The 24,959-nt window shown below is 38.3% G+C and overlaps 1 protein-coding gene and 1 non-coding gene across 2 annotated transcripts; both read right to left on the bottom strand.

Annotated features, from left to right (window-relative positions):
• Positions 1–1,589: 1,589 nt before the first annotated feature.
• On the bottom strand, positions 1,590–19,169 carry LOC110924298. The gene is made up of 2 exons (XM_022168322.2): positions 18,494–19,169; positions 1,590–1,711 (listed from the first exon to the last, which is right to left on the bottom strand). The coding sequence occupies exons 1-2, from the start codon at positions 19,167–19,169 to the stop codon at positions 1,590–1,592; spliced, it is 798 nt and encodes a 265-aa protein (XP_022024014.2).
• On the bottom strand, positions 12,063–12,169 carry LOC118489530. The gene has a single exon (XR_004887550.1). It is a non-coding gene; the product is annotated as a small nucleolar RNA R71 (small nucleolar RNA).
• Positions 19,170–24,959: the final 5,790 nt, after the last annotated feature.

Below are 24,959 nucleotides of genomic sequence, written 5' to 3'. Positions count from 1 at the left end.
ATCGTTCGACAATTCACAAATTCAATCAAATGCACGACAATTATCATAAGTTTCAAATACTAAATAATTTGTCACAAACCAAACCAAATTAAAATACAAATGTATACACCCTAGAAATCTTACAACATCTACACCGGGGTGAAACCGAAAAGACTAGCCGTTCATAGTCGAAGAAGCACGATCACCGGAGGATGAACTCGAACCACGGACCATAATCTTCAAGTCTTGAGGAGAGGTGGAAGTTAGGGTTTGAAGGTTTAGGTGGAAGAGGATGATGGTGATGATGGAATGATGGGGATTTGGTTAGGGTTAAAGGTTAGAGATGAAGAATGTGATGTTAGGGATAGGTTGGAATGATTGGGAATGAGTTAGATCCTTAGGAATGATCCCCTCTAGTATTTTTAACTCCCTTTTCCAAAATTGACTTTTTTCGTTCAAAAATCCCGTTTTTACTAATCAGCAGGTGTGCAACAGATAATGCGTCAATTTCTGGCCCTTCAAAACCTTATATGTTGATTCATCTCGTCGAGCTACCCCAAATGCATATATTATAAGTCCCGAAACTCATTTTCTAGCTCAGGATAAGCCAAAATGAAGTTTGGACTGTTTCTGGCGCAGAGTTTAGCTCAGCTTTGCCTCTTTTTGCATTTTCTTCAATTATGTTCTCTCTAGCATCTGCCCAAAGATTCAGTAAATCTCCAAAATGCACCTTAAACCCGTCAATGCCTGCAAAACACAAACCATATCAAAGTAGTGTATTCTAGAATTAAAGTAACTTCGTGTAATTAACCGAAATTAAAACCATTAAGCTATGGAATTTTACCAACCCATCACCTAACGACCATTGGAGTGCTTAAAAGATTTGACTTGTCCATACTGAAACGTTTCAACAACTTTTCAGTATAATTCGTTTGATGCACAAGTATTCCATTGCTCATATGTTCTATTTGTAAACCAAGACAATATTTGGTTTTTCCAAGGTCTTTCATTTCAAATTCTTTCTTTAAAAGAATAATTGTTTCATGAATTTCTTTTTGCGTCCCAATTATATTTAGGTCATCAACATATACAGCTATGATCACATATCCTGATGTTGTCTTCTTAATAAAGACACATGGACAGATAAGATTATTTGTATAACCTTTACTTGTCAAATAGTCGTTCAAACGATTGTACCACATCCTTCTAGATTGTTTCAACCCATATAAAGATCTTTGTAATTTGATCGAATACATTTCTTTGGGTTTTGAACTTAACGCTTCAGGAAGTTTAAATCCTTCAGGAACTTTCATATAGATGTCACTATCAAGTGATCCATACAAGTAAGTTGTAACGACATCCATAAGACGCATTTCTAACCTTTTAGAAACTGCTAAGCTGATTAAGTATCTAAAGGTTATTGCATCCATAACGGGAGAATATGTTTCTTCATAGTCGATCCCTGGCCTTTGTGAAAAACCTTGAGCTACAAGTCTCGCTTTATGTCTTGTAACCTCATTTTTCTCATTTCGTTTTCGTATAAAAACCCATTTATATCCTACAGGCTTTACAGCCTTAGGTGTAACAACAATAGACCCAAAAACCTTCCGTTAGTTGAGTGAATCTAATTCAGCTTGCATAGCGCCTTTCCATTTATCCCAATCATGTCTATTTTGACAATCATTGACAGATTTTGGTTCAGGATCATCATCTCCACCCATGATGTCACTTGCTATAGAATAAGAATATATCTCATCAATATTTTCCATTTCATATCGGTTCCATATGATATGTGTATGACCATAGTTGATTGATATCTCTTTGTTAGTATCATCAACATCTTTCTCATGAGAGGTTTCGGTATTTACTATTTTATCAAGATCATTCTCTTTATGGTCAATTTCTTATACAAGTGCTTTTCTTTTTCGTGGATTCTTATCCTTTGAACCGATTGGTCTTCCACGTTTTAAACGTTTTTGAGATTCATGAGCTATCTTATTATCTATTGCCTTACTTGGGATCTCTGTCACACCCTGACTTTTGCGGAAGCGTGATTATGGTGTGACTTTCTTAATATCATTGCATTCAATCATAACATCAACTATATGATAAAACCATAGGTTTGTCATCCATTAAATAAGTTTAAAACATAACAACATCGTTTCAAAAACGTAGACTGCAAATTCTAGTTTTACAAATCGTACAAAATGCTTTTGAGTTCATTAAAGACTCGACAAAAGATATTGAATAATACCAAGGTTTGGAAGACATGTCTCGTCCAGGAATAAGACACACCGTCCAAACTCAAAGACCATGGATGACATCTTTATTCTTAACGCAGCATAAAAACTTCCAACGCCCGCCAGATCCATTAAAATTTCCTGAAATACATGTAGTTTGAAAAACATCAACAAAAGTTGAGCGAGTTCATGTGTTTGTTTGTGTGTATGTATATGCTTTTGAAAAATGTTGTAAGTATGTATGTAAGTCCCCGGTATGTAGCAATAAGGAAAAAGAGATCACTAATGGTTTGCAAAGCCATTGATATGTGTGAAGTGATGCAGGAAAACTCAAACCTAGCAGATTTGTGCGTCGGGCATATAGTCACCTCATGGTCCACTCGGCGGACTCAGGAGTGGGGCTCGCTACACCCGAATAGATCTATCACTCATGTCCCTCGGTCCTACAACGAGGATTAATGGCCTTAAGTTCTACCTACCCACTCACATGATCTAAGTAGTATAAACCCTCGTTAAGCTAATCATACCATGTAAATAAATGTTTGTAATAATTGTCGCATGTATTTCACCCCCGAAGTATAAAACTGAAAACAGTAAGGAGAAAAGGGGGACATGAACTCACTGTATTGCGTCTTCGGTACTTGTAACTCAAATCTCCTCAGCGAACACGACTACCTACAGTGTTGTAACGCCTATTAGACGAACGGGTCGTGCCTTGCTTCTATATTAATATCTTTGAGTTACGCTTCTTATGTTCCCAATATTACTCCAAATTATAATTACTTGTTAAAATAAATTATTTTAACTTTAAATTATATTTCATTTTGGAATAACTGATTAAGCAATATTTTCTGTTAAGGCTTCTCAAGTATGTATTTCCTTCCCAATGATGGGGTATCTTATACATGTGTTTTCGTGTTTGTATTTGTATATCTTGCCAAGTAACGGCGTCGTATTTCGATGTATTGTTCCAAATAAAAATATGTTAATATATTTCCAAAACCATATATTTCAAGTCTCGCTTAAATATATATAAATAAACCTTATTTTGTTTAATCATGTATTGTCCCAGAAAATATATATTTTCACAAAAATTATATATCTTCTAAATATGCTAGGAAAATATATTTTTATCTCTCAAAAATAATATATTTTCTCGTTGTCAAACATATGATATACTTAATTAGTAGTACTTACGAAATCATATTTTCACTTCTTTCATTTCCACAATAATATTTACCAAAAATATAATGTATTGGTATATCCCGGAATATTTCATAAGTTACGTTTTCTTGTTCGGTTTCTCAATATTACGTGTGTAACTTAAATATTTTATTCCTTGTAATTTTTGGTATTATTATGGAGTTGTAATTTCCATGGTATTTTGTAAGTTATATTATTTTACCCTAAAATAATATAACTAGTTCACAAAATATACAATTAATCACACAAGTGTATCAGTATAAAATATATTCTAAATATATATTTACCCATTTTTATTTGCGAAAACCAACCTCCGATACTTTGTATTTCGTAACAAAATTTATGGCGAAGTTTATATTTGAAACACAAGTTATAAAATATACTTGTAACACTTGTTTAGAAAAATATTTCCTAAGTGTTGAAATTTTAGAAAAATTTCGCCAGAGTTTCCTTTGTAAATGGAGGTGTCCATGCTTACTAGCATATCATTTTCTTTTCAAAAACTTATTCAAACAATCATCAATCAACAACATACAATCTTTATTTACCGAACTTGTCAAAAACAAACATAAACTATAAACTTTATGAACATGAAAATTTATAAAAACACGTAGTAACTTACTAGCACACTTAGTAAATCTTGTTACCTTTAAAATGTGATTAGTTTCTTAAAAACTTTATTTTTAAAGAGTTTGAATATTCACAACTTCTAGTCATAATTTCTAAAAATATTTCTTTATGAAATTTTCTTTTCACACAAGTGTTCCTACACCTGTCTATTCACTAAAAATATGTTAAGTGTATGTAAGATCCAAGTTTTAACAAAACTCATACCTTTCACTTGGTTCTTTCGAAAAACCACTCATAGATCTTTAGATCTACAAGATTACAACTTATTTTGATCTTTATTTTTCAAGAAAACATCCATTATTCAAGTTCATAGTTCATGTGTGAATGAGTTCATCATCCTACATATCTTTAACTTTCACATCTTGCTAGTTCATGTCTTTAAACATGATCTAGCAAGTCCATGTGATGAACCATACCATTTAATCTAACATACAACATACAACAAGCATGACAACATAAGAACAACATGATTTTATCTTCATTTTAACACTATTACATCTCATGGTTAGTCTATGTTCAAGACTTTGATTTCTTTTCACTATTAACCACCATAAATATGAAGAATATGAAGATCTAAGGAACTTACTACTAGCACAAGGCTAGGGGGTTCAAGAGCATAAAAGTGGTGGTTAAAAGAAAACGAGAGTGGTCCTTGAGCTTTCGAACACACCAAGCTTGCTTGTATGGTCTCTAGCACCCTTGGATTTGTGTAGATTGCATAAAGGAAGTTTGAAGGTGGTGGTGGTGGTGCTTGGTGGTCTCGGCCAAACACACAAGAGGGAAGAGAGAGTGTGGTTGTTTGTTGAAGTGTTGAGAATGAGTCCTTATAATCCCAAGTGCCTTCTTATAACCCATGTTTCACCATTACCCCTTGTGTCTTATGTCCCCTTAGTACTAAGCATAGCCCAATAAAATAATCAAACAAATCTTGTGGGGTGAGCCCCCATGTAACCGGTTTCGAATGGGGGGGGGGTACTTGGTTGGGTCTCAAGTATTAGTTACGAACTAGTTAGATTTAAATGTTAAGTTAGCATATTAAGGTGTGTTATGTAATATAAGGTGCGTTAGGGTGTTCGGGGACCCTAACTAGCTCAGAAAAGCAAAAACAATATATTTGGTAATATTTTTATGTTTCGGGTAAAGTTCGGTTGTTCGGTTGGATGTTGATCCGTTAAAGTGCTAAATTAGTCTACAAAGTGTCTTTCATATTATTTTTAGTGACACATTAAATTCCCAACACTTTGGAAAGTGTCTAGGACTATTTTACCAATTTTTTGCACTTTACTAGCATTGTTAAATGCTGAATTTTGTTTATTAAGTGCAGAATTCTGCATTTAATGTATGTTTTAGGCACTTCCGGGCACTATAACTATCACCTAGTGACGCAGTTTTATGATCCTCACTACCCTACACTTTCTACTAGTGTAGTATTTTATTCCTGGCTCACTCTGGCCTCAAAAACAATGTCTGTTTAGGTGTTGGCATTGTCAGCATGTCTCTGGGTTATCCGCTCACTGTGCTAACTGTGCTTTGTGCATCAAGTTTGTCACTAAAGTTTGTGTGCAATAAATGGAGTGACAGTATGAATGTGATGCATGTGTATGTGTGTAACAGAAATCAGAAAGTAGTATAATCAACAGTTGTAATTAAGCATAGTCATTAAGCATAAATCAATATTAAACTAATGTACAGATGCAGGCAAATTTGACAGTTGTCACAATCTCAACTCGAGCTGGAGCATTAGCAGGTGGTATATGAGATTTTGTAACTCTGTTTGTATCAGTAAAAGCATCAGGCAATTGATTTGAAATGTCATGCAAGTGTATTATCTTTTGAACCTCTGTCTCACATTGTTTTGTTCTTGGATCAAGATGAGACAATGAAGGCACACACCATGAGACGTCATTTTCTCGTTTTTATTTTCTCCCCCTAATGCTGGGAACATTGCCTCGTTAAAATGGCAGTCATCAAAACGTGCTTTAAATACATCGCCTGTTAAAGGTTCAAGATATCGTATGATGGAGGCTGTTTCATATCCAACATATATTCCCAACCTTCTTTGAGGTCCCATTTTTGTGCGTTGTGGTGGTGCAATAGGAACATACACTGCACACCCAAAAATTTTAAGGTGGGAAATGTCTGGCTCATGGCCAGAAACAAGTTGTAGTGGGGAGTGCTTATGATTTGCACTTGGTCTCACATGAATCAGCGATCCAGCATGTAAAATTGCATGACCCCAAATCAACACAGGAAGTTTTGTTCTCATTATTAATGGTCTAGCGATTAGCTATAAACGTTTGATCAATGATTCAGCTAAGCCATTTTGTGTGTGTACATGAACAACAGGGTGTTCGACAACAATTCCCACAGACATACAATAATCATTAAAAGCATGTGACGTAAATTCACCAGCATTATCAAGTCTCACCCTTTTAACAGTGTAATAAGGGAAATGTGCTTGTAGTTTGATAATTTGAGCAAGAAATTTTGCAAAGGCAACATTACGAGTTGATAATAAAGAGACATGAGACCATCTGCTGGATGCGTCTATCAAGACCATGAAATATCTAAACGGTCCACATGGTGGATGAACTGGTCCACATATATCACCTTGAATTCTTTCAACAAATGATGTGTGTAAAATGCAACATATAAATCACATCAATTAAGGCATAAAACTAACCCTTTTTAAGTACTAATGTTGGAGAAAGAGTGTTTTTGTCTTTCTTTTGTATTTTCAGGATGAAATGAGTTCAAATTCACAAAAGAAGCAAAAAGACAACTAATTCTAGCATAAATACAAGAAAAGGAATAAAAGTAGACTGCCCGGACCCTCAACGGCATCCTCCAAAGCAAAGAAGAGAAAGCAGAAGACTGAACACGCCCCGTGTCCAGCGGACACGGGGCCGTGCCCAAGAAGCAGCATAAAAGACAAACCTATAGAAGCTTCCATTGCCCACCACGGGGCCGTGTCCAGCGGGCACGGGGGCGTGGTGAAAGTACAGCAGGCGCATTAATTGTAATTGCGAATTACAATTAATGAGGAGAGAGAGTGTCAGACGGGCACGGGGGCGTGTCCAGCGGACACGGGGCCGTGCCCAGCCTTCTGTTCAGCCTATAAATAGGAGTGCTTGGTTTCATTCCATCTCATCCCTTGGCACACCACCTCTCTCACACTTCATCCACCACCCACCACCACCATAACACCATCATCCACCACCATCATCCATTGTCCATCGTAGAGTGTGTGAGTCGTCTCGGGATCCAAGATTGATCGTAAGAGTTCTTGACAATCAAGGCCATGCTTGCCTAAGTCTCTTACATCACTTGGTGAAGACAAGTGTTTAGTATAATACTTTTTATTTTTAATCTTTTGCACTTTTTATTTGGTTTTGTATTAATGACTTTAATAACTAGTTACTTATGTTGAAGGTGATCTTTCCTTATCGTTTGTCCGTGGTGTCTTGGCGTTATTTTACTGTCTATATAAAATAAAAGATTTTCACCATTCATATCTCCACGGTCTATATGGAGGTATGTTGGCTACCTGGTCGGGGGTTAAGGGAACAGTTTGGTAAAGGTCTTGCCCTTGTTCAGCGTTTAGAGGTCCTGCTTGGGACCTGGGTCAAATTTAGTAGGATCTCCTTCATGCCCATAGGTATTGGATGGCGGGGATCCAAACTCTTTGACCCTCTCATAAGTTAACTACTATTAATACTATAACCCGGCTATTTAGGACTGTATCCCTGCTGACTCAGACTACTTAGCCGAGGGTAACGTCACCGCCGAAAGCGGGGCCTACCACAATTTGCATTAATAACTTAATTCATTATCTTTCAATAATCCAACCCTTTAGGATTGTATCCTTGCTGACTCAAACTACTGGGTTGAGGGTAACGTCGCCTTCAAAAGAGGGGCCTACTACAATAACTAAGATGTCACACCCCAACCGATGGCGGAATCATCGGGGCGCGGCACTGAGCGAAACAGATTGTTCAGAAGTTCCCACAACAACTATCATACAATTCAGTTAAACAACACGTCCCATACCGTGTCCCAAATAATAACAAGTTATCATAGAAATCAACCAAACAATATGGGAACTGTTCCGACAACTCAAATTCTTAATTATTACAGACCGAAAGTAAATAGTGTTTTAAGACTTCTAGACAACTATCCGTAAATCTTACTGACTACAGATGCCAGTACAAGATCTACAGATAATTATGGCCCTGGAGCAGATACGTGGACACTGTCCTAAGGTCACAGGCTCCTAGAAACTTATTATTGCCTCGCTTCCCTAGCACGCTAGTAGCTTAAACACCTGTCACATACGTTAAAATAAAGTCAATACATATAATGTAAAGGTGAGTACACAAGTTTGATATAGCATATAGAGTTCGAATAGTTTACGCATAACCAAGCACGTACACAAGGGCAAACGATGCATGTAAATTACCAACATGGGACCATCGGTACCAACGACTTCGAGTTGACTGTCCGAGACAGTTCGCAATACATGATTACCACCGTAATCCATGCAAGTAATTGTCCTTAGCAACCCCCGTGTGAACGGGCGCTGAGTCCAAACTATAGTACTACGTTGCTAAAGCAGGTAGATAGCACTCCACGTGTAAACATAATAAACAGCAATCATTTAGACAAGTAATACATGCAAGTAGGTTAGCGTTCAAATAGTTCGTGTTGTTTGTGAATTTGATAGATTACGTATGTAACACCCAAAAGTGCTGAAAGCAAAAAGGGATCGAGTATACTCACAGTGGTTGGTTGTGGATTGAAGGGAGCACTGAGAATAGTTTAGCCTGAATAGTTCGATAACACAACGATGAGTAACGCGGAAAAAGTAAACAATGTACTTGAATCGAGTAGGCCATTCGATCGGACAACAGTTCGATCGAGTGGGCTGTTCGATTGGTTTGAAAGTCCGTTCGAACATCCATTCGGTCGGCTGGCTGGCTCGATCGGCTGGTTCCTTCAAGTGGATTGTTTCTTCCTTTGATGTGAAGGATGTGTTTGTGTATGATGGTTTGTACTACCTTTCAAGTTGGTCGATCGAACAGCTGTTCGATCGGTTAGCCCAACCGAGCGGTTAGCACTTCATTGTTTTCAAATATGTCACTCGATCGGTTGGCATGTTCGATCGGGTGACATTCCAATGTTTTGAAAAGTCTAAGTGTTGAAGTATAGTATCTCATGATTCGAGCAGTAATGATTACAATCGAGTGGCGTAGTCGGTCGAACAGTACCTCGTCAATACTACACTTTTGTGAGTTGGTGGGTCTAAGTGCTAGTCGATCGGTTAGCCTAGCCGATCGGCTGGCATAGTCGTTCGGTTGGGCTGTTCGATCGAACAGCCTAGCCGTTCGGCCAGCTTCTCGATTCGGTTAACTTATCACTTAACACTTGGCCATTCCCGTTAATTGTTGATGTTTTAGAGATATTTTGACTACGAGTTGAACCACAAAGCTGAAGTCCCTACTTAGTCTACTGACCCGAGCAGGAATCACCCAAACTCGGTCAGAGACGGTTTGGAACCCAAGTTTAACGTTTAACCCGAAATCGGTATATCTCTCGGTAGAACCCGAATCTTGAACCATGTGTTTGTTTAGAATGGTTTATAAATCGGTTCAGGTCTCGTTTTCACCTTTTTGAGTGTAAAAGAGTTGAAAGATAGATGAAAACCCATCTTCCAATCCTTTTCCACCGTGAAATGTTAAGATCTTTGGTAGATTTTAGGTTATTTATGTGGAAATCGGTTAGATCTAGCTTATTCATGGTTGAATGAAGTCAAGAACATGAAGTTCTTGATGAACACCAAGAACACCATGATGACATCACTCAAGAACACCTAGATCTTGGTGATTTCATGGATGAAATTCAGATTTTGAAAGATAGAAAGATGGAGAATCGATTAATGAACAAAAACGTACAAGGATTAGAGCGAAATACTTACCGGTTTGAGAGAAATCTGAGATTTAGTGAGAAGAAGAGGCTGGTCGGTCAGAGCTTTTCCAAAAGTGGAAAGGTTGACAAAGACAGCCCTATTTATAGGCTTCCAAAAGAGGAAAGGTTGGCTGATCGAACAGCATCCCTGATCGAGCAGCTGTCCGATCGAACAGCCTGTTCGATCGGCTAGCCTGTTCGATCAGGTTGCCCTGTTCGATCGGCTTGCCTGGTTTTGAGTGTTTCGCGACGATTTTTGATATTTCGACTTCGATGAACGATGATTTGAGGATGATAGAATTTCTAATCAAATTACTTTTAGTTCCAACTACTATATCTAACATACAAGCATCCTTACACCACGATTTGGGTTCGATTTCGATTGAGTTTGATTCACCTTTGAGTCTTGATTGATTTGATTGATTCACCACACACTTTAACATAAAAGTAAACATGCACAAGTAACACATAAGGCACACACACACACGTATGAAAGCATTAAATCCCCACACTCGAGTTCGATGATTGATCTGATTAGCTTGATTATTGATTGACTAGCTTTATTGCATTGTTACTTCCTATCATTCACAGTCGGTCGTTGATTCACAGTTCGATTATCGGTCGATTAGTTTGATTATACAACACTTACTCCAAATAATACGAAAATCAAAATGAAACTAAAATGAAATTAATCTTTATTAATCTTTAATTCCAATAACAGTCAACACTTGACTTTGACTTTTGGAAAACACGGGGTGTTACATAAGATAATCTCTTAAACAAGTGCAAAAGTGCGAAAATAATCAAAGGTTATACTAATACACGTGTCGGATCCAAGTGATTCATCTTGTCTATCTGTTTTTATTTTATTTTATTTTTCAGCATTTAGTTAGTTTTTATTTTCTTAGATTAAAACATTTTTCTCACTTTTTGATTTGATTAGACGTTGAGGATAAACCGGTACTAAAAGCTCTTGTGTCCTTGGACGACCTCGGTATCTTACCAACACTATACTACGTCCACGATGGGTGCACTTGCCCATATGTGTGTTTAGTGTTAGTAAATATCGTGTTTTTATAAATTTAAAACTTGGCTAAAAGTGTAAAAAGGGCTTAAATATACATCTAAAATATATCGCACTACACACGCATCAAGTTTTTGGCGCCGTTGCCGGGGACACAAGGATTTTAAGAAAGTTAGGAATCAACGGCCTAATCATATTTTTATTTTTCTTTTTAATTTTTAGGATTTTTCTTAGTTTTTCAGCTTCTGCAGAGCTCAGCACGGGGCCGTGCCTGGTCGGACACGGGCCGTGCCTAGCATTGTTACTGGCAGTTTTTGTTTTCCAAGTTACAGAAGGCTGACCACGGGGCCGTGCCGGTGCAACACGGGGCCGTGTCCAACTTCCAGTAACTGGGGATTTGGGAAACAATCACTGAAACTCCGACCATGGGCCGGGTTCGCTCAACACGGGGCCGTGGTGAACCTTCTGACCAACATTCTTTTCTGTTTTTATTGCAGGACTTGGAACCCGAAGCCAACCTTACGTAGTGTATGAGCTCCAGTTCCAATAAAGACATAAAAGAACCACTAAAAGAACCCGAACGCTTTCTCAGAAAAAGGTTAAAAGCCAAAAACCAAGAGAAGGTTTCGGGTGATCCACCTCCAATGGCGGACCAACGTACCCTTATGGATTATCTACGACCCACCGTAGGTAATCTAGGCGCCGCTATCAATGCTCCGAATGTCGAAGCTAATAACTTCGAACTCCGGCCACATTTGATACAAATGCTCCAAAACTCCGCAACCTTCCATGGGCTTGCGGACGAGGATCCCCATCTACATATAACTAATTTCTTGGAAATATGTGATACCTTTCGGATCAATGGAGCATCAAACGACGCCATCCGCCTCCGTATGTTTCCCTTCTCACTAAAAGACCGAGCGAAAGCTTGGCTCAACGCCCTCCCAGCTGGATCGGTAAACACCTGGGATGAACTAGCCCAAAAATTTCTATATAAGTATTTCCCTCCCGCTGAAACTGCTAAGTTAATGACTGAAATTAATACATATTCACAAGAGGACGGGGAATCCTTATATGAAACTTGGGAAAGGTTCAAGGAGCTATTACGCAAGTGTCCCCGTCACGGCCTCGCAATATGGCAACAAGTATCCACTTTCTATAATGGATTGTTGCCACACACTAGGCAGACACTTGATTCTAGCTCCGGGGGACTTTTAGGTAATCGACGCCCACACGAAATATATAATCAAATTGAGGAAATTGCTCAAACCAATTTTCAATGGCACACCCCCCGGGGAAATAAGTCTATCGCCCCGGGCGCCCGTAAGGTCGATGAAAGCACTTCTTTACAAGCCCAAATCGAGGCCCTTTCTTCAAAAATAAAAAAATTGGAAATGACAAAAACAGTCTCGGTTATGGCTTGTGAAGGGTGTGGTGGGTCACATGAAAATTGGAGTTGCATGAAAGAAACAGACGATCAACAAGAAATGGTAAACTACATTGATAATAGACCTAGGCCGTCAGGTCCCCCAGCGGGAACTTACAACCAAGGATGGCGAAACCACCCAAACCTTGGTTGGAGGGAACCCGGCAATAGTAGTAACCAACAAACCCAACGAACAAACTTTCAGCAACCAAGAAATGAGTCACAAAATTTCACTCAACAACAAAGTGGACGAGAAAGGCTCGAAGATACTGTATCTCGCCTCGTCTCCGACACTGATAAGAAAAACTCGGAAATATTTCTACAATTAGAATCAAATTTTAGAAATCAACAAGCTAGTATTCAAAACATAAAAAACAATTAAATCAAATAGCTCAAAATTTTTCCGAGAGATCGCAAGGCGCATTACCTAGCAATACCGAAACGAACCCAAAAGCGCAAGTTCATCTCATCACACTACGGAACCGCACCGTAGGGCCTGCAGAAGCGCTGCCACCAACGGAGGAAACAGTACCCACACCTCTGCAGGAAAAGAACTCCCCTCCGTCACCAGAGCCTACCAAGGCCCCTCGAGTTCCATACCCCGGTAGGTTAATTCGTCAAAAGACCAATGAGCAATTCGCAAAGTTCGAAAGTCTGCTAAAACAATTGCATGTCAATATTCCTTTTATCGAAGTCCTAACCCAAATGCCCAAGTACTCTAAATTCATGAGGGACTTCCTTACACATAAAAAGAAAATTGAGAACTTGCAATTAGTCAATTTAGGCGAAGAATGCTCTGCCCTCGTACTCAATAAACTTCCCCAAAAGAAAATCGATCCCGGAAGCTTCACGATTCCTTGCTCAATAGGGGAATCACCCGTTCGTAATGCCTTAGCCGACCTTGGAGCTAGCATTAACCTCATGCCCTCATCAATGTTTAAAAGACTCGGCTTAGGAACCACAAGCCCTACAAAAATGAGCATACAACTCGCTGATCGATCCGTCAAATTCCCACAAGGTGTCATCGAGAATGTCTTGGTAAAGGTAAGCAGATTCGTTTATCCAGCTGACTTTGTCATACTCGATATGGAGGAAGACACCGAGGTCCCCCTTATACTAGGGAGACCCTTCCTTGCCACCGCCCAAGCAGTGGTAGATATGAATGACGGGACACTCACCTTGAGGTACGGGGATGATGAAGTGAAATTCGGGGTTGGGAAGAGAATAGAGGACGACGACCCGGTCAATTACATGAAGGTTATTGATTCGAGCTTGGATGCTGCTCTCCGACGGTGTAACATGGGACGCCAGACATCCCACTCAGAAAACATATAACCTCGCATTGGGTCTAGCTAAGGACCCTTATAAACGTGGCGCACCACGGAGGCATTCCGCGGAACTATCCTTAGTTAGTTTAATCTTTTAGTTTTAATTTGCAGAATAAAACACACTCATGGTGGTAATGGATGAAAGAGGGAACAAGAAAAATGGACCCATGCACAAAGAACAGAGCAACCCGACACAAATCTCCGTCACAGAAGGCTCAACACGGGCCGTGCCCAACCAACACGGCCCCGTGCTGAGCCACCTGCAGAAAAACACCCAGTTCAGGTAACTGGACACGGGCCGTGTTCAGCGGACACGCCCCCGTGTCCAGGCTTCTGTCTTAACTCTTTAAATTCTGTTACTGGCACTTGACCACGGGGCCGTGCCCGGTCACCACGGGGCCGTGTCCAGGATGCCAGTAACATAAATCTTTGCTTTTTAACCCACTTTTACACATTCTAATCAACCGAAAATATTATTTTTGGGACACATTGAGGACAATGTGTAATTTAAGTGTGGGGGGGATGCTAAAACCTTGAATTTTGCAAATCCTAATTACAAGCCTTACACAAAACTCTATTGGAACCGCTAAACACCCCAAATTTTTTCAAAAACTTTTCGTTTTTTTTTATTTTGCTTGTCTTGGTTTGATTTGGAAATAACAAGTTCTAAAAAGGTTATATTTTTACAAATTTACAACCGATAGCGTCGTGATAATAAAGAACCAATATAAGAAAATTACGAAACGGCATATCAAGTCTAGTTAAAAATTCGATTATATATACTTGATCACATTAAAAACCCATTCCCACAAAAGTGAGTTTTGAGCCTTTATTGAGCATACAAATATACATCTTTAGACTAAATGCTCATTTTTTCGTTTCTTGTGTGAATAGCCGCTTGGTTCTTACAACTCTAGAACTTGCCACGACGATACATTCCCGGTCCTTACCAACTTAAACCCAAGTAAGTAAGTGATGGAGGCATTAGGACTAACCATATTTTTCTTTCTACACCATTATTTTTCATTTTTTTTACCACCTACCCAAAATCCCCCTAGTTAACCCCTTTGAGCCTAAACCTTTCATTTCATTACCCTAAAACCTTTTCACCCACCAAAAACCTTTTTATTTTTCACCCTTTATTTTAGTAACAAGCTCGGTTTTTCGTAAGCTCGCCATTTTATGTGACTTAAAAAAAAAATTGATGATGAAGTCAAAAACAAACAAAAGCTATATAAAAGCTTGTTTGGAGAAATACTTCAAAATAAAAAGTCACTAAAAACAAGGTATGTCACGAAAACCGACGCTTTTTACGATTTTCGCCCTTTTACTAACCACTAACCCAACCACCCACCTTTAACCCAAGCCTAACCCTTCACCCAAAAAGTCCTCTTTATATTTACAAAGGTAAAAAGTTAAAAAGGAGGAGGATTGATTGCTTGGCAAGCCTATGGAAGGCGTAAGTTCCATGCCGCTCTCGAGTGATTCACTAAAAATTACACCTTCGGCCGAGTGTTGAGTGATCTCCCGTGAGGTATGTGAACTTGTATATAAATGGAATTTTAATAAGGCATGCTATGCCCGAATAAGTGATTTATCTTATGAAACATTCTAAATAAATCATAACGAATAGGATTGTAAATAAATAAAAATAAAACTTACAAAGATCTTGGATTCCCGACACTCTAGGACAAGCCAAAAACTTTCTCTTCTACCCATTCCATTTGGGAGTGTAAGCCACATTTAAAGAGTTTTGCTTGAGGACAAGCAAAAGTTCAAGTGTGGGGGTATTTGATGTGTGTAAAATGCAACATATAAATCACATCAATTAAGGCATAAAACTAACCCTTTTTAAGTACTAATGTTGGAAAAAGAGTGTTTTTGTCTTTCTTTTGTATTTTCAGGATGAAATGAGCTCAAATTCACAAAAGAAGCAAAAAGACAACTAATTCTAGCATAAATACAAGAAAAGGAATAAAAGTAGACTGCCAGGACCCTCAACGGCATCCTCCAAAGCAAAGAAGAGAAAGCAGAAGACTGAACACGCCCCGTGTCCAGCGGACACGGGGCCGTGCCCAAGAAGCAGCATAAAAGACAAACCTATAGAAGCTTCCATTGCCCACCACGGGGCCGTGTCCAGCGGGCACGGGGGCGTGGTGAAAGTACAGCAGGCGCATTAATTGTAATTGCGAATTACAATTAATGAGGAGAGAGAGTGTCAGACGGGCACGGGGGCGTGTCCAGCGGACACGGGGCCGTGCCCAGCCTTCTGTTCAGCCTATAAATAGGAGTGCTTGGTTTCATTCCATCTCATCCCTTGGCACACCACCTCTCTCACACTTCATCCACCACCCACCACCACCATAACACCATCATCCACCACCATCATCCATTGTCCATCGTAGAGTGTGTGAGTCGTCTCGGGATCCAAGATTGATCGTAAGAGTTCTTGACAATCAAGGCCATGTTTGCCTAAGTCTCTTACATCACTTGGTGAAGACAAGTGTTTAGTATAATACTTTTTATTTTTAATCTTTTGCACTTTTTATTTGGTTTTGTATTAATGACTTTAATAACTAGTTACTTATGTTGAAGGTGATCTTTCCTTATCGTTTGTCCGTGGTGTCTTGGCGTTATTTTACTGTCTATATAAAATAAAAGATTTTCACCATTCATATCTTCACGGTCTATATGGAGGTATGTTGGCTACCTGGTCGGGGGTTAAGGGAACGGTTTGGTAAAGGTCTTGCCCTTGTTCAGCGTTTAGAGGTCCTGCTTGGGACCTGGGTCAAATTTAGTAGGATCTCCTTCAATGCCCATAGGTATTGGATGGCGGGGATCCAAACTCTTTGACCCCCTCATAAGTTAACTACTATTAATACTATAACCCGGCTATTTAGGACTGTATCCCTGCTGACTCAGACTACTTAGCCGAGGGTAACGTCACCGCCGAAAGCGGGGCCTACCACAATTTGCATTAATAACTTAATTCATTATCTTTCAATAATCCAACCCTTTAGGATTGTATCCTTGCTGACTCAAACTACTGGGTTGAGGGTAACGTCGCCTTCAAAAGAGGGGCGTACTACAATAACTAAGATAATCTCTTAAACAAGTGCAAAAGTGCGAAAATAATCAAAGGTTATACTAATACACGTGTCGGATCCAAGTGATTCATCTTGTCTATCTGTTTTTATTTTATTTTTCAGCATTTAGTTAGTTTTTATTTTCTTAGATTAAAACATTTTTCTCACTTTTTGATTTGATTAGACGTTGAGGATAAACCGGTATTAAAAGCTCTTGTGTCCTTGGACGACCTCGGTATCTTACCAACACTATACTACGTCCACGATGGGTGCACTTGCCCATATGTGTGTTTAGTGTTAGTAAATATCGTGTTTTTATAAATTTAAAACTTGGCTAAAAGTGTAAAAAGGGCTTAAATATACATCTAAAATATATCGCACTACACACGCATCAACAAACATTGGTGATTCCTTGTCAACTTTTAAGGACGGAGGCCTTGTAATTAGTTTTCCAAGTGAACAAGAGGTACATAGAGGCATTTTATCTGATTGGGGGATCTTTTGATATTTCAATGGATGTCCATATGTGTTTTCAATAATTCTTTTCATCATTGTAGATCCTGGATGGCCTAGTCTGTCATGCCATAAGTTAAATGTCTCAGGATCACAAGAACTTTCCTTTACTGCCATATGTGCTTGAGGCACATTAATGTGTGTATAATGCAAACCAGAGTGGAGCATTAGCAGTTTTTCCAATATATGATCTTTGCTCATGATGTGTAAATATTTCTTATTATCAACAGTCCTTGACTGAGTATCATATTCGTTATGATATATGTTTTTGAAACTCAACAAGTTTCTTGTTGATTTTGGGGAAAATAAAGCATTCTCTATTAAGAGCTTTGTACCATTTGGTAATATTAAATTAGCTTTTCCCACTCCTTCTATCAAGTTTGTAGGACCTGATATTGTATCAACGGTTCCTTTTGTTGGTTTCAACTCATAAAAATATTTCTTAGATTTAAGTATAGTGTGTGCGGCTCCACTATCCGCTATACATATATCTGCATCATTTGTCTGCTCTTGTGCTCCAGTGGTATTCATTTTAATCTTGAAAATATAAAGAGAAATAATAATAAGTGTATAACGAAGGCATTGTGAGTTATTTTATAATAAGAAGTTTATTTATTAGTTGAAAACGTTACATGAAAAGAAAGACTACTAAAACATAATAAAGACACTTATAATAAAGGAAATTACATAATTGTTGCATATAATTATTATGGTTTAGCAACATTTGTTTCAGAGTTCCATGTTATTGGTAAAGTCGGCGACATTTAGTTCGACGTTGATATCATTAAAATTATCCACATGGTTCATCTCCTTTTCTTTTCTTTTTAGAGAGGCTTGGTAAAGTTCACATAAATGTGAAGGTGTACGACAAGCCTTTGACCAATGGTTTGCACTTCCACATCTGAAACAAGAAGTGCCATTGTTTTCGGACCTACCAGCTTCATTCTTTTTGTTATACTGGTTGGGATTGGTATTTTGTGGAGTGTGGTAATTGGGGGTTCTTTGATTTCGACCACGAGCACGACCGCGACCACGTCCACGACCATGGGAATTACCTCGGAAATTATTATTTCTTTTGAAGGAATAATTGTGACCATTACCTTTACCAACATGGCCACGGCCACGGCCTCGTCCCCATTTTCTTCCAGAGTCTTTAGTATCATCATTAATAACAACATTTGCTTCTGGAATGGCTAATGATCCAGTGGGACGAGCTTGATGATTTTTCATTAGTATCTCATTGTTTTTCTCTGCTACGAGGAGAAATGAATTTAGATCAGAATATCTTTGAAACCTTTGCAACCGATATTGTTGTTGCAAGTTTATATTTGATGCATGAAATGTGGAGAAAGTTTTCTCCAACATATCTTCCTCTGTAACAGTTTGCCCACAAAATCGAAGCGTTGAGCATATCCCGAACAAAGCAGAGGTGCATTCATTCACCTTTTTAAATTCTTGGAACCTGAGATTGCTCCATTCATCTCTAGCAGTGGGAAGTAAAACTTCCCTTTGATTATCAAATCTGCTTTTTAAATCTTCCCACAAAACGTATGGATCCTCAAAATTTGAATATTCAAATTGCAACATCTCATCAATGAGTTTATGGAGGAAGACATCGGTTTTTGCCTTGTCTTGATCGCTACAATCGTTCCACTCCGTTATCGTTTCCAAAACACCCATTGACTTGAGATGTCGCTTAACATGTGTCGTCCATGGCATATAATTTTCTCTGGTGATATTGAGAGCCGGGAATTCAATTTTTGCTATGTTTGCCATTTGTTGTTTTATTATAATTGCTTGAACGTTTCCTTGGCTAGAGCCTCGTGCTGATAACGTGTTATAATATAACAAGAATTAACACAAGATTAGTGCTAAAACTTTAAGAACTTTAGAGATGTTATAAGAGAAAGGAGAAGATAATTGTATAACTTATGAAAATGTATATATGAGGTGCATTTTTTCCTTCTACCTTGAGCTAGTATTTATACTATAAAAAGATTAACTATTTGGTAGACAAGTTTAACTATTTGGTGGACAAGATTAACTATTTAGTAGACAAGGTTACGCATAAGTTTGACAAAGAGTTCATCCACTTGCTTGGGTAAAATCTAGAGGTAAATCTTGATCTACATGGTAAACTCTATGTGATATTCATAACAAGTTATATGTTTTTTTTTGTTTTATTTATTAAAAAAATCAGTTAAAGGACTAAATTACCCTTATGTGAGCAAAGTTAACTGAAAAATATAACCTAGTTAGTGCTAATGACATGGAGTGTAATGAGATTTACAAATAAAAGTCTGTGACTGTAATTATTGAAGTTAAAAGTCATCCATTGCAACCCGCTACAAACATAAAAGACGAAGAATGTAATTTACCCATAAATATATGTAAAAGAATACATTAGCGTAAAATAAAAAATAATAATCAAATTTACATGAGGCAACAAGAATAGAGGCTAAGAACAATTGACTATGTTGTAGGAATTAAAGAGGAAGGAATCATCTAGTGGTGTAAACGAGACGAAGAGGCTTGAGAGCTACTCGGGATAAGATTAGTAAAAAGCTCAAACGAACGGAGCTTTAACGAGCTCGAGCCTAAAATATTACTTGTTTAGTTATTGAGCCCGAGCTCGAGCTTTACATACAAACTCGTTTAGGCTCACTAGGCTAAATGAACTCAAACAAATTTTATATTATTTGATTATCTGGTTGCGTACCAAAAACAAACAAAAAATATATTTTTATATATTATATGCATACTATTTAACATTGGCAAGCCGATCTCTAGTCAAGCTTCAAGCTATCTAAGCGAGCTCGAGCCGAGCTTTTAGCTCATTTAAAAGTGTTCTCAAATTACCTCGAGCCGAGCCCAACCGAACTCGAGCTCTTGGATTTTACTTTCAAGCCGAACTCAATCTCAAAATAATTGGCTCAAACCGTGCCGGACTCAAGCTCAAGCTTTATAAAACTATAACAAGCTGAGCTCAAGCCTAATCGGGCTCGACTCAGCTCAGCTCGACACCTATATAGCACAACATGGTTATAACATCATTCAAATCCTGGCTCTTTCAAATTTTGGCCTAAATTAAGTATAAATAACCATGTATATTTAAATCAATAGTTAGAATACTAAATAAAATATGTATGAAAAAGGAAATGAGAATATAAAAACAATAATTACACATCTTTACTTTTGGTTTGAATTCAACAAAGTGTAGCTTTTTTTTGAACTTTTAACATATTGAATAAACTTAACTTTTTTCTAATATTTATAAAAAAAAAGCTATTCAATATTAAACCTTTTTGCTACTTCTATAGTTTACCCTAAAACGTTTGTGATTGTTTATACATATAAAAAATAATTTAATTTGGTATGCTTGTATGTTCCTTGTTTCATGTAAAGTTTGCATGCTATCTCGGGGCCTTTGGCCTCCCATATGGTTCAATAAACATACATACGAAATATTTTCTCATAATCTTTATTCACCATAGTCATCAACTCATCATCATTATTGTGTGCCTAGAGTTTTTTTTTTTTTCAACCATAGCTTTTGATATTTTTGTGTAAAAATAACATTAATACTTTTAAGGGGGCAACTGTCCTATTACTTCTTTTTGAGTAGGTTCGTCATCCTTAGTATTATTCCATCCACATACATCCAAGGGTTTAGTGGTATGAGTTTAAATCCTAGCAAGTGCAAAATTAGCTAGTATTTAGGTGTAAAATACTGTTGTTTAAGAGACGTACATCTAAGAGTGTGCAAAAACCAATTCAAACAAGAATGGGCCCTATTGCGTTTCATTTTGTTCGGTTTTCAGATCTAATATTTTTCTTCATTTTCCGATTTTATCTGGTCTGATACAAAATTAAATAAAACAATCTGAAACCGATCGGCCAGAATATGCATGTTTTTCATAGACCGCATTAATGAAGATATCAAGATAACATGCGACATAATATGGCCCATGCACATATCTCACAATTGACCACATTTAGAATTGATAGACAACAACACTTCATTAGTTATAAGGTTCTATCAAGATGACCCGATACTTGATTAAATCGACTTTTTTGAGACAAAAAATATTGTTTCCGGAAACGGTGCATTGGAATTTGGAAGTAGTGGTGCACAAATCGGGATTTTTAAATAGCCGGTTCCGGGTTTGGAAACGGTTTCGGGTACAACCGGGTTTTATATTTTCGGCTATTGGCCAGGAATTCCATACCCTATGTACTTGGGTTCGGGTTTTCTAATACCCGAGTATTATGATACCCTATTTCAGGGTTCAGGTATGGCTCGAGTACAGGTCGGGTTTGGGTATTGATCAGGTTTTTATATTCATTTTTGGGTATAAAACATAGAAATATAAATGGAAATCTTTTATTTCATATAACATAGATTTGAAACACACATAAATAACAAACATAGATAGCGTCGAATAAGATGGTAAACATAGAGAGCTTCGAACAAGTTGATCGTCTTCGTTTTTTCTTTGTTCGTCGGTGACAATAGTGGTTGACCTCGGTCCGAATCATTCTTCAACACTTTATGTTGACAAACGTTTTTTCAACGTCGTGTTCGAATCCGACTTCAACATAGTGCCACAATGAATGTATCGAGCTTTATTTGCTCCAAACGACATTTACATAACTCGAAATGAACCCAAATTTCTTAATTTCGACTTGTAGGAATAACCTCCACGACGCTTGCTTTGGTAGCCGTAGAACCCACGCTAACGGAAGATGTAGCACTTTGCGAAGCCATTTTTAAATCGGGTTTTTGGTGATTTTCGGTGTTTTTCAATGTGTGACTTAACCCAAACATTAAACCAATATTTGTACCCATTCATGTGCCTAAAATCTACCCAAAAAAGGCTCCAAATAGCCCCAAACGGCTATAAAGCCGTTATACAAGGTAAAAAGAAGGTTGTTAACACAACACTCAATTCAACATTAATACCCGGTCTAAACCCGGGTCCGGGCTTTTTTAGAACTTGATGCGGTTATTTTATAAACCCGGGCACATGTATTATGTAAACCCGGGTACGGGTATTGTGAAAACTCGGTATTCAGATAACCCGGGTATGAGACGGGTACAAAAAAATCTGGTTACGGGTTTAGGTACTGAGAATGATATGTATACTAGGCTCTACCATACGGGTAGGGTCGGGTTCGGGTATAAAAACCTAGTTTTTAAAATACCCGAGTTTGGGTTTTTTTTCGTGTTCGGATCCAGGTTCAGCTTTTTTGTGCACCTCAATTTGGAAGTAGTGAAAATGGGCCGGACCCATCTTTTGTAGCATGTAATATTACATTACTGAGGCCCGACATGCATAGAGGCTAATCTATTATTTTGGTATTTTAGTCTAGTTCGTAACCAATTGATTCAAGACTGGATCTAACCAAACTAATACGAAGCCAGTTCGTATGGTTTAGGTTAGGAACGTAGTATTCGGCCTATGCGTACCTCTACATCAACGGATAACAAATATGTGGTCAACTTATATTCATTTACTGATTTAGTATATTACGACCATACATAAATTGTTTTGAGACAAATTTAATATCACATTTTATCGTGTCACATTTGTTATGGGTGAAATTCTACAGTGTAGGATCCTGAGTTAGTTTAGGATTCTAACTCAGTCCAGGATACTGAGTGTCTAAGGATCCTGAGCGTCTAAAGATCCTTATCTCGACCTTTTCCAGGATCCTAAGTTAGTTCCGGATCCTGAATACTAACGAATATTGTTCCTCTCTCTTCATCTTTAACATGCTTTCTCAGATAAATCATAATGGATAATGACTTAGTCTATGCTAATTAGCCGGCGAAGCATTAAAGAACACGCGGAATTGGTCTTGTAACGGTCAAAATTAAAGATGGCATATTCTGCTTGAATTTCGGGATCCTGGTTAATGTTGTTGATGTTCTAATGGATGTATAACTAAGTCACAAGCTCAAGACTCGGAGCTGTAACTGTTTTGCACGTGAGGAAACCATTAAACTCGCGCACAATAGTTGTTAGGGCTGGATTTTTATTATAGATGATCCTTACACATGATCCTAACCAGTGATCCTTGTTTCTTTGGCAGACAGTGATCCTCAGCAGGACTTCAGGATCAGGATCATGGGACATTATGGTGATCCTCATACTAACGGCCACTTCCGCTTAATACAATATTGTTTTGCAGGAACATGTAGCAGGATACGCTCTGAGCATTATGATCCAGGGACGCGTCTTCACAATTATGGCAAGAGCTTAATTGAAGATAGACATTGCACAGGATATGGAAACTTGGCTTGATTTATGGGCGGCTATTTAGGCTAGATTGTATCTCATTTCTAAAGGGGTAATGAGCTGAATATTAGTTTAGCTACCTAAAATAGGTCACCTACACACGTATAAGTACCACCCTTCCTCATTCAGAAGAACACACACGACATACAACGCAACTCTCACACACTTAGACACCAAAAGCAATAGTGATCCTTGTACTCAGCTCATTATCATCCAAAGTTGTAATCATATTTTTGTTATATTGAAGTTGGTGATCGGTAGTTGCCATCACCCGAGGTTTTTTATGCCGGAGATCATTCATTGATCAAGGGCTTTTTCCTCGTATAAATCATCGTGTCTTTGCATCTTTATCACAGAAGTGATCCTTTACTTTCATAGTTAACCAAGCATCATACCCCGTTTACATAAAGTTTGGTTACATTATCCTTGTGTGATTTTTGACCAAAACAGTTTGGCGCCCACCGTGGGGCAATTGGTGCTTCATTCATAAGAAAATCTTTTGTTCGAAATCATTTCAAAGAGTTACATGGCTTCATCATTGAAGAACACGTCCACGGCGATGTCTGCGGTCACCTTATCACAGATCGCCTTGCCTCCTCCACCGGCAGGATCTCAGAAAAATATTGAGAAGAGATCAACTCCCACTTTCTCTAAACCTCTATCTTCTTCTGCTATGAATTCTTCTATTCCCAGTACTAGTGATGTATTTGCTTTAATTTTGCAGATGAAGGATCGTATGCAGCGGCAAGATGAAACTAACGAAAGGATCCTCAGGGAAATTGGAGATCTCAAAAGACAAAAGAAAGCGGCAGAGGATCATTCTCCACTGATGCCCAAATCCTTGAGCTTTGATACTCCAATGATCACTTCCCAGCCATCAGGGATCCCGGACGTGCAAATCATAGGGGAGTCAAGAGGATCACATCTCAACTCGGCAGCAATGACTCAGGCATCAGACTCACATTTTCAGCCTGTAGGATCCTATCCTCAATACATGGGATCCTTCATGAATCCGGGAGCCTATCCGGGGGCACAGCAGTTTCGAGGATCCTACTTTGTTCCAGGATCATTCCAGGGCCAAGGATCCTCCTTTGTTCCAGGGTCATCCCAGGTTCACGGATCCTCCTTCATTCCAGGATCATCCCAGATACCAGGATCCTTACAGATGCCAGGATCCCTAAAAAGTTTGCAAACAGGAAGTCTAGATGTCCATCAAGGGGACTTCATTCCAATGCAGACCATTGCTTCCACTGGTCCCTCCGTT

Source organism: Helianthus annuus, chromosome 17 (genome assembly GCF_002127325.2).
Source record: "Helianthus annuus cultivar XRQ/B chromosome 17, HanXRQr2.0-SUNRISE, whole genome shotgun sequence".
Classification (NCBI taxonomy): domain Eukaryota; kingdom Viridiplantae; phylum Streptophyta; class Magnoliopsida; order Asterales; family Asteraceae; genus Helianthus; species Helianthus annuus.
Note: the sequence above shows the minus strand (reverse complement) of the source record. Positions and strands in the feature narration are given on the sequence as shown.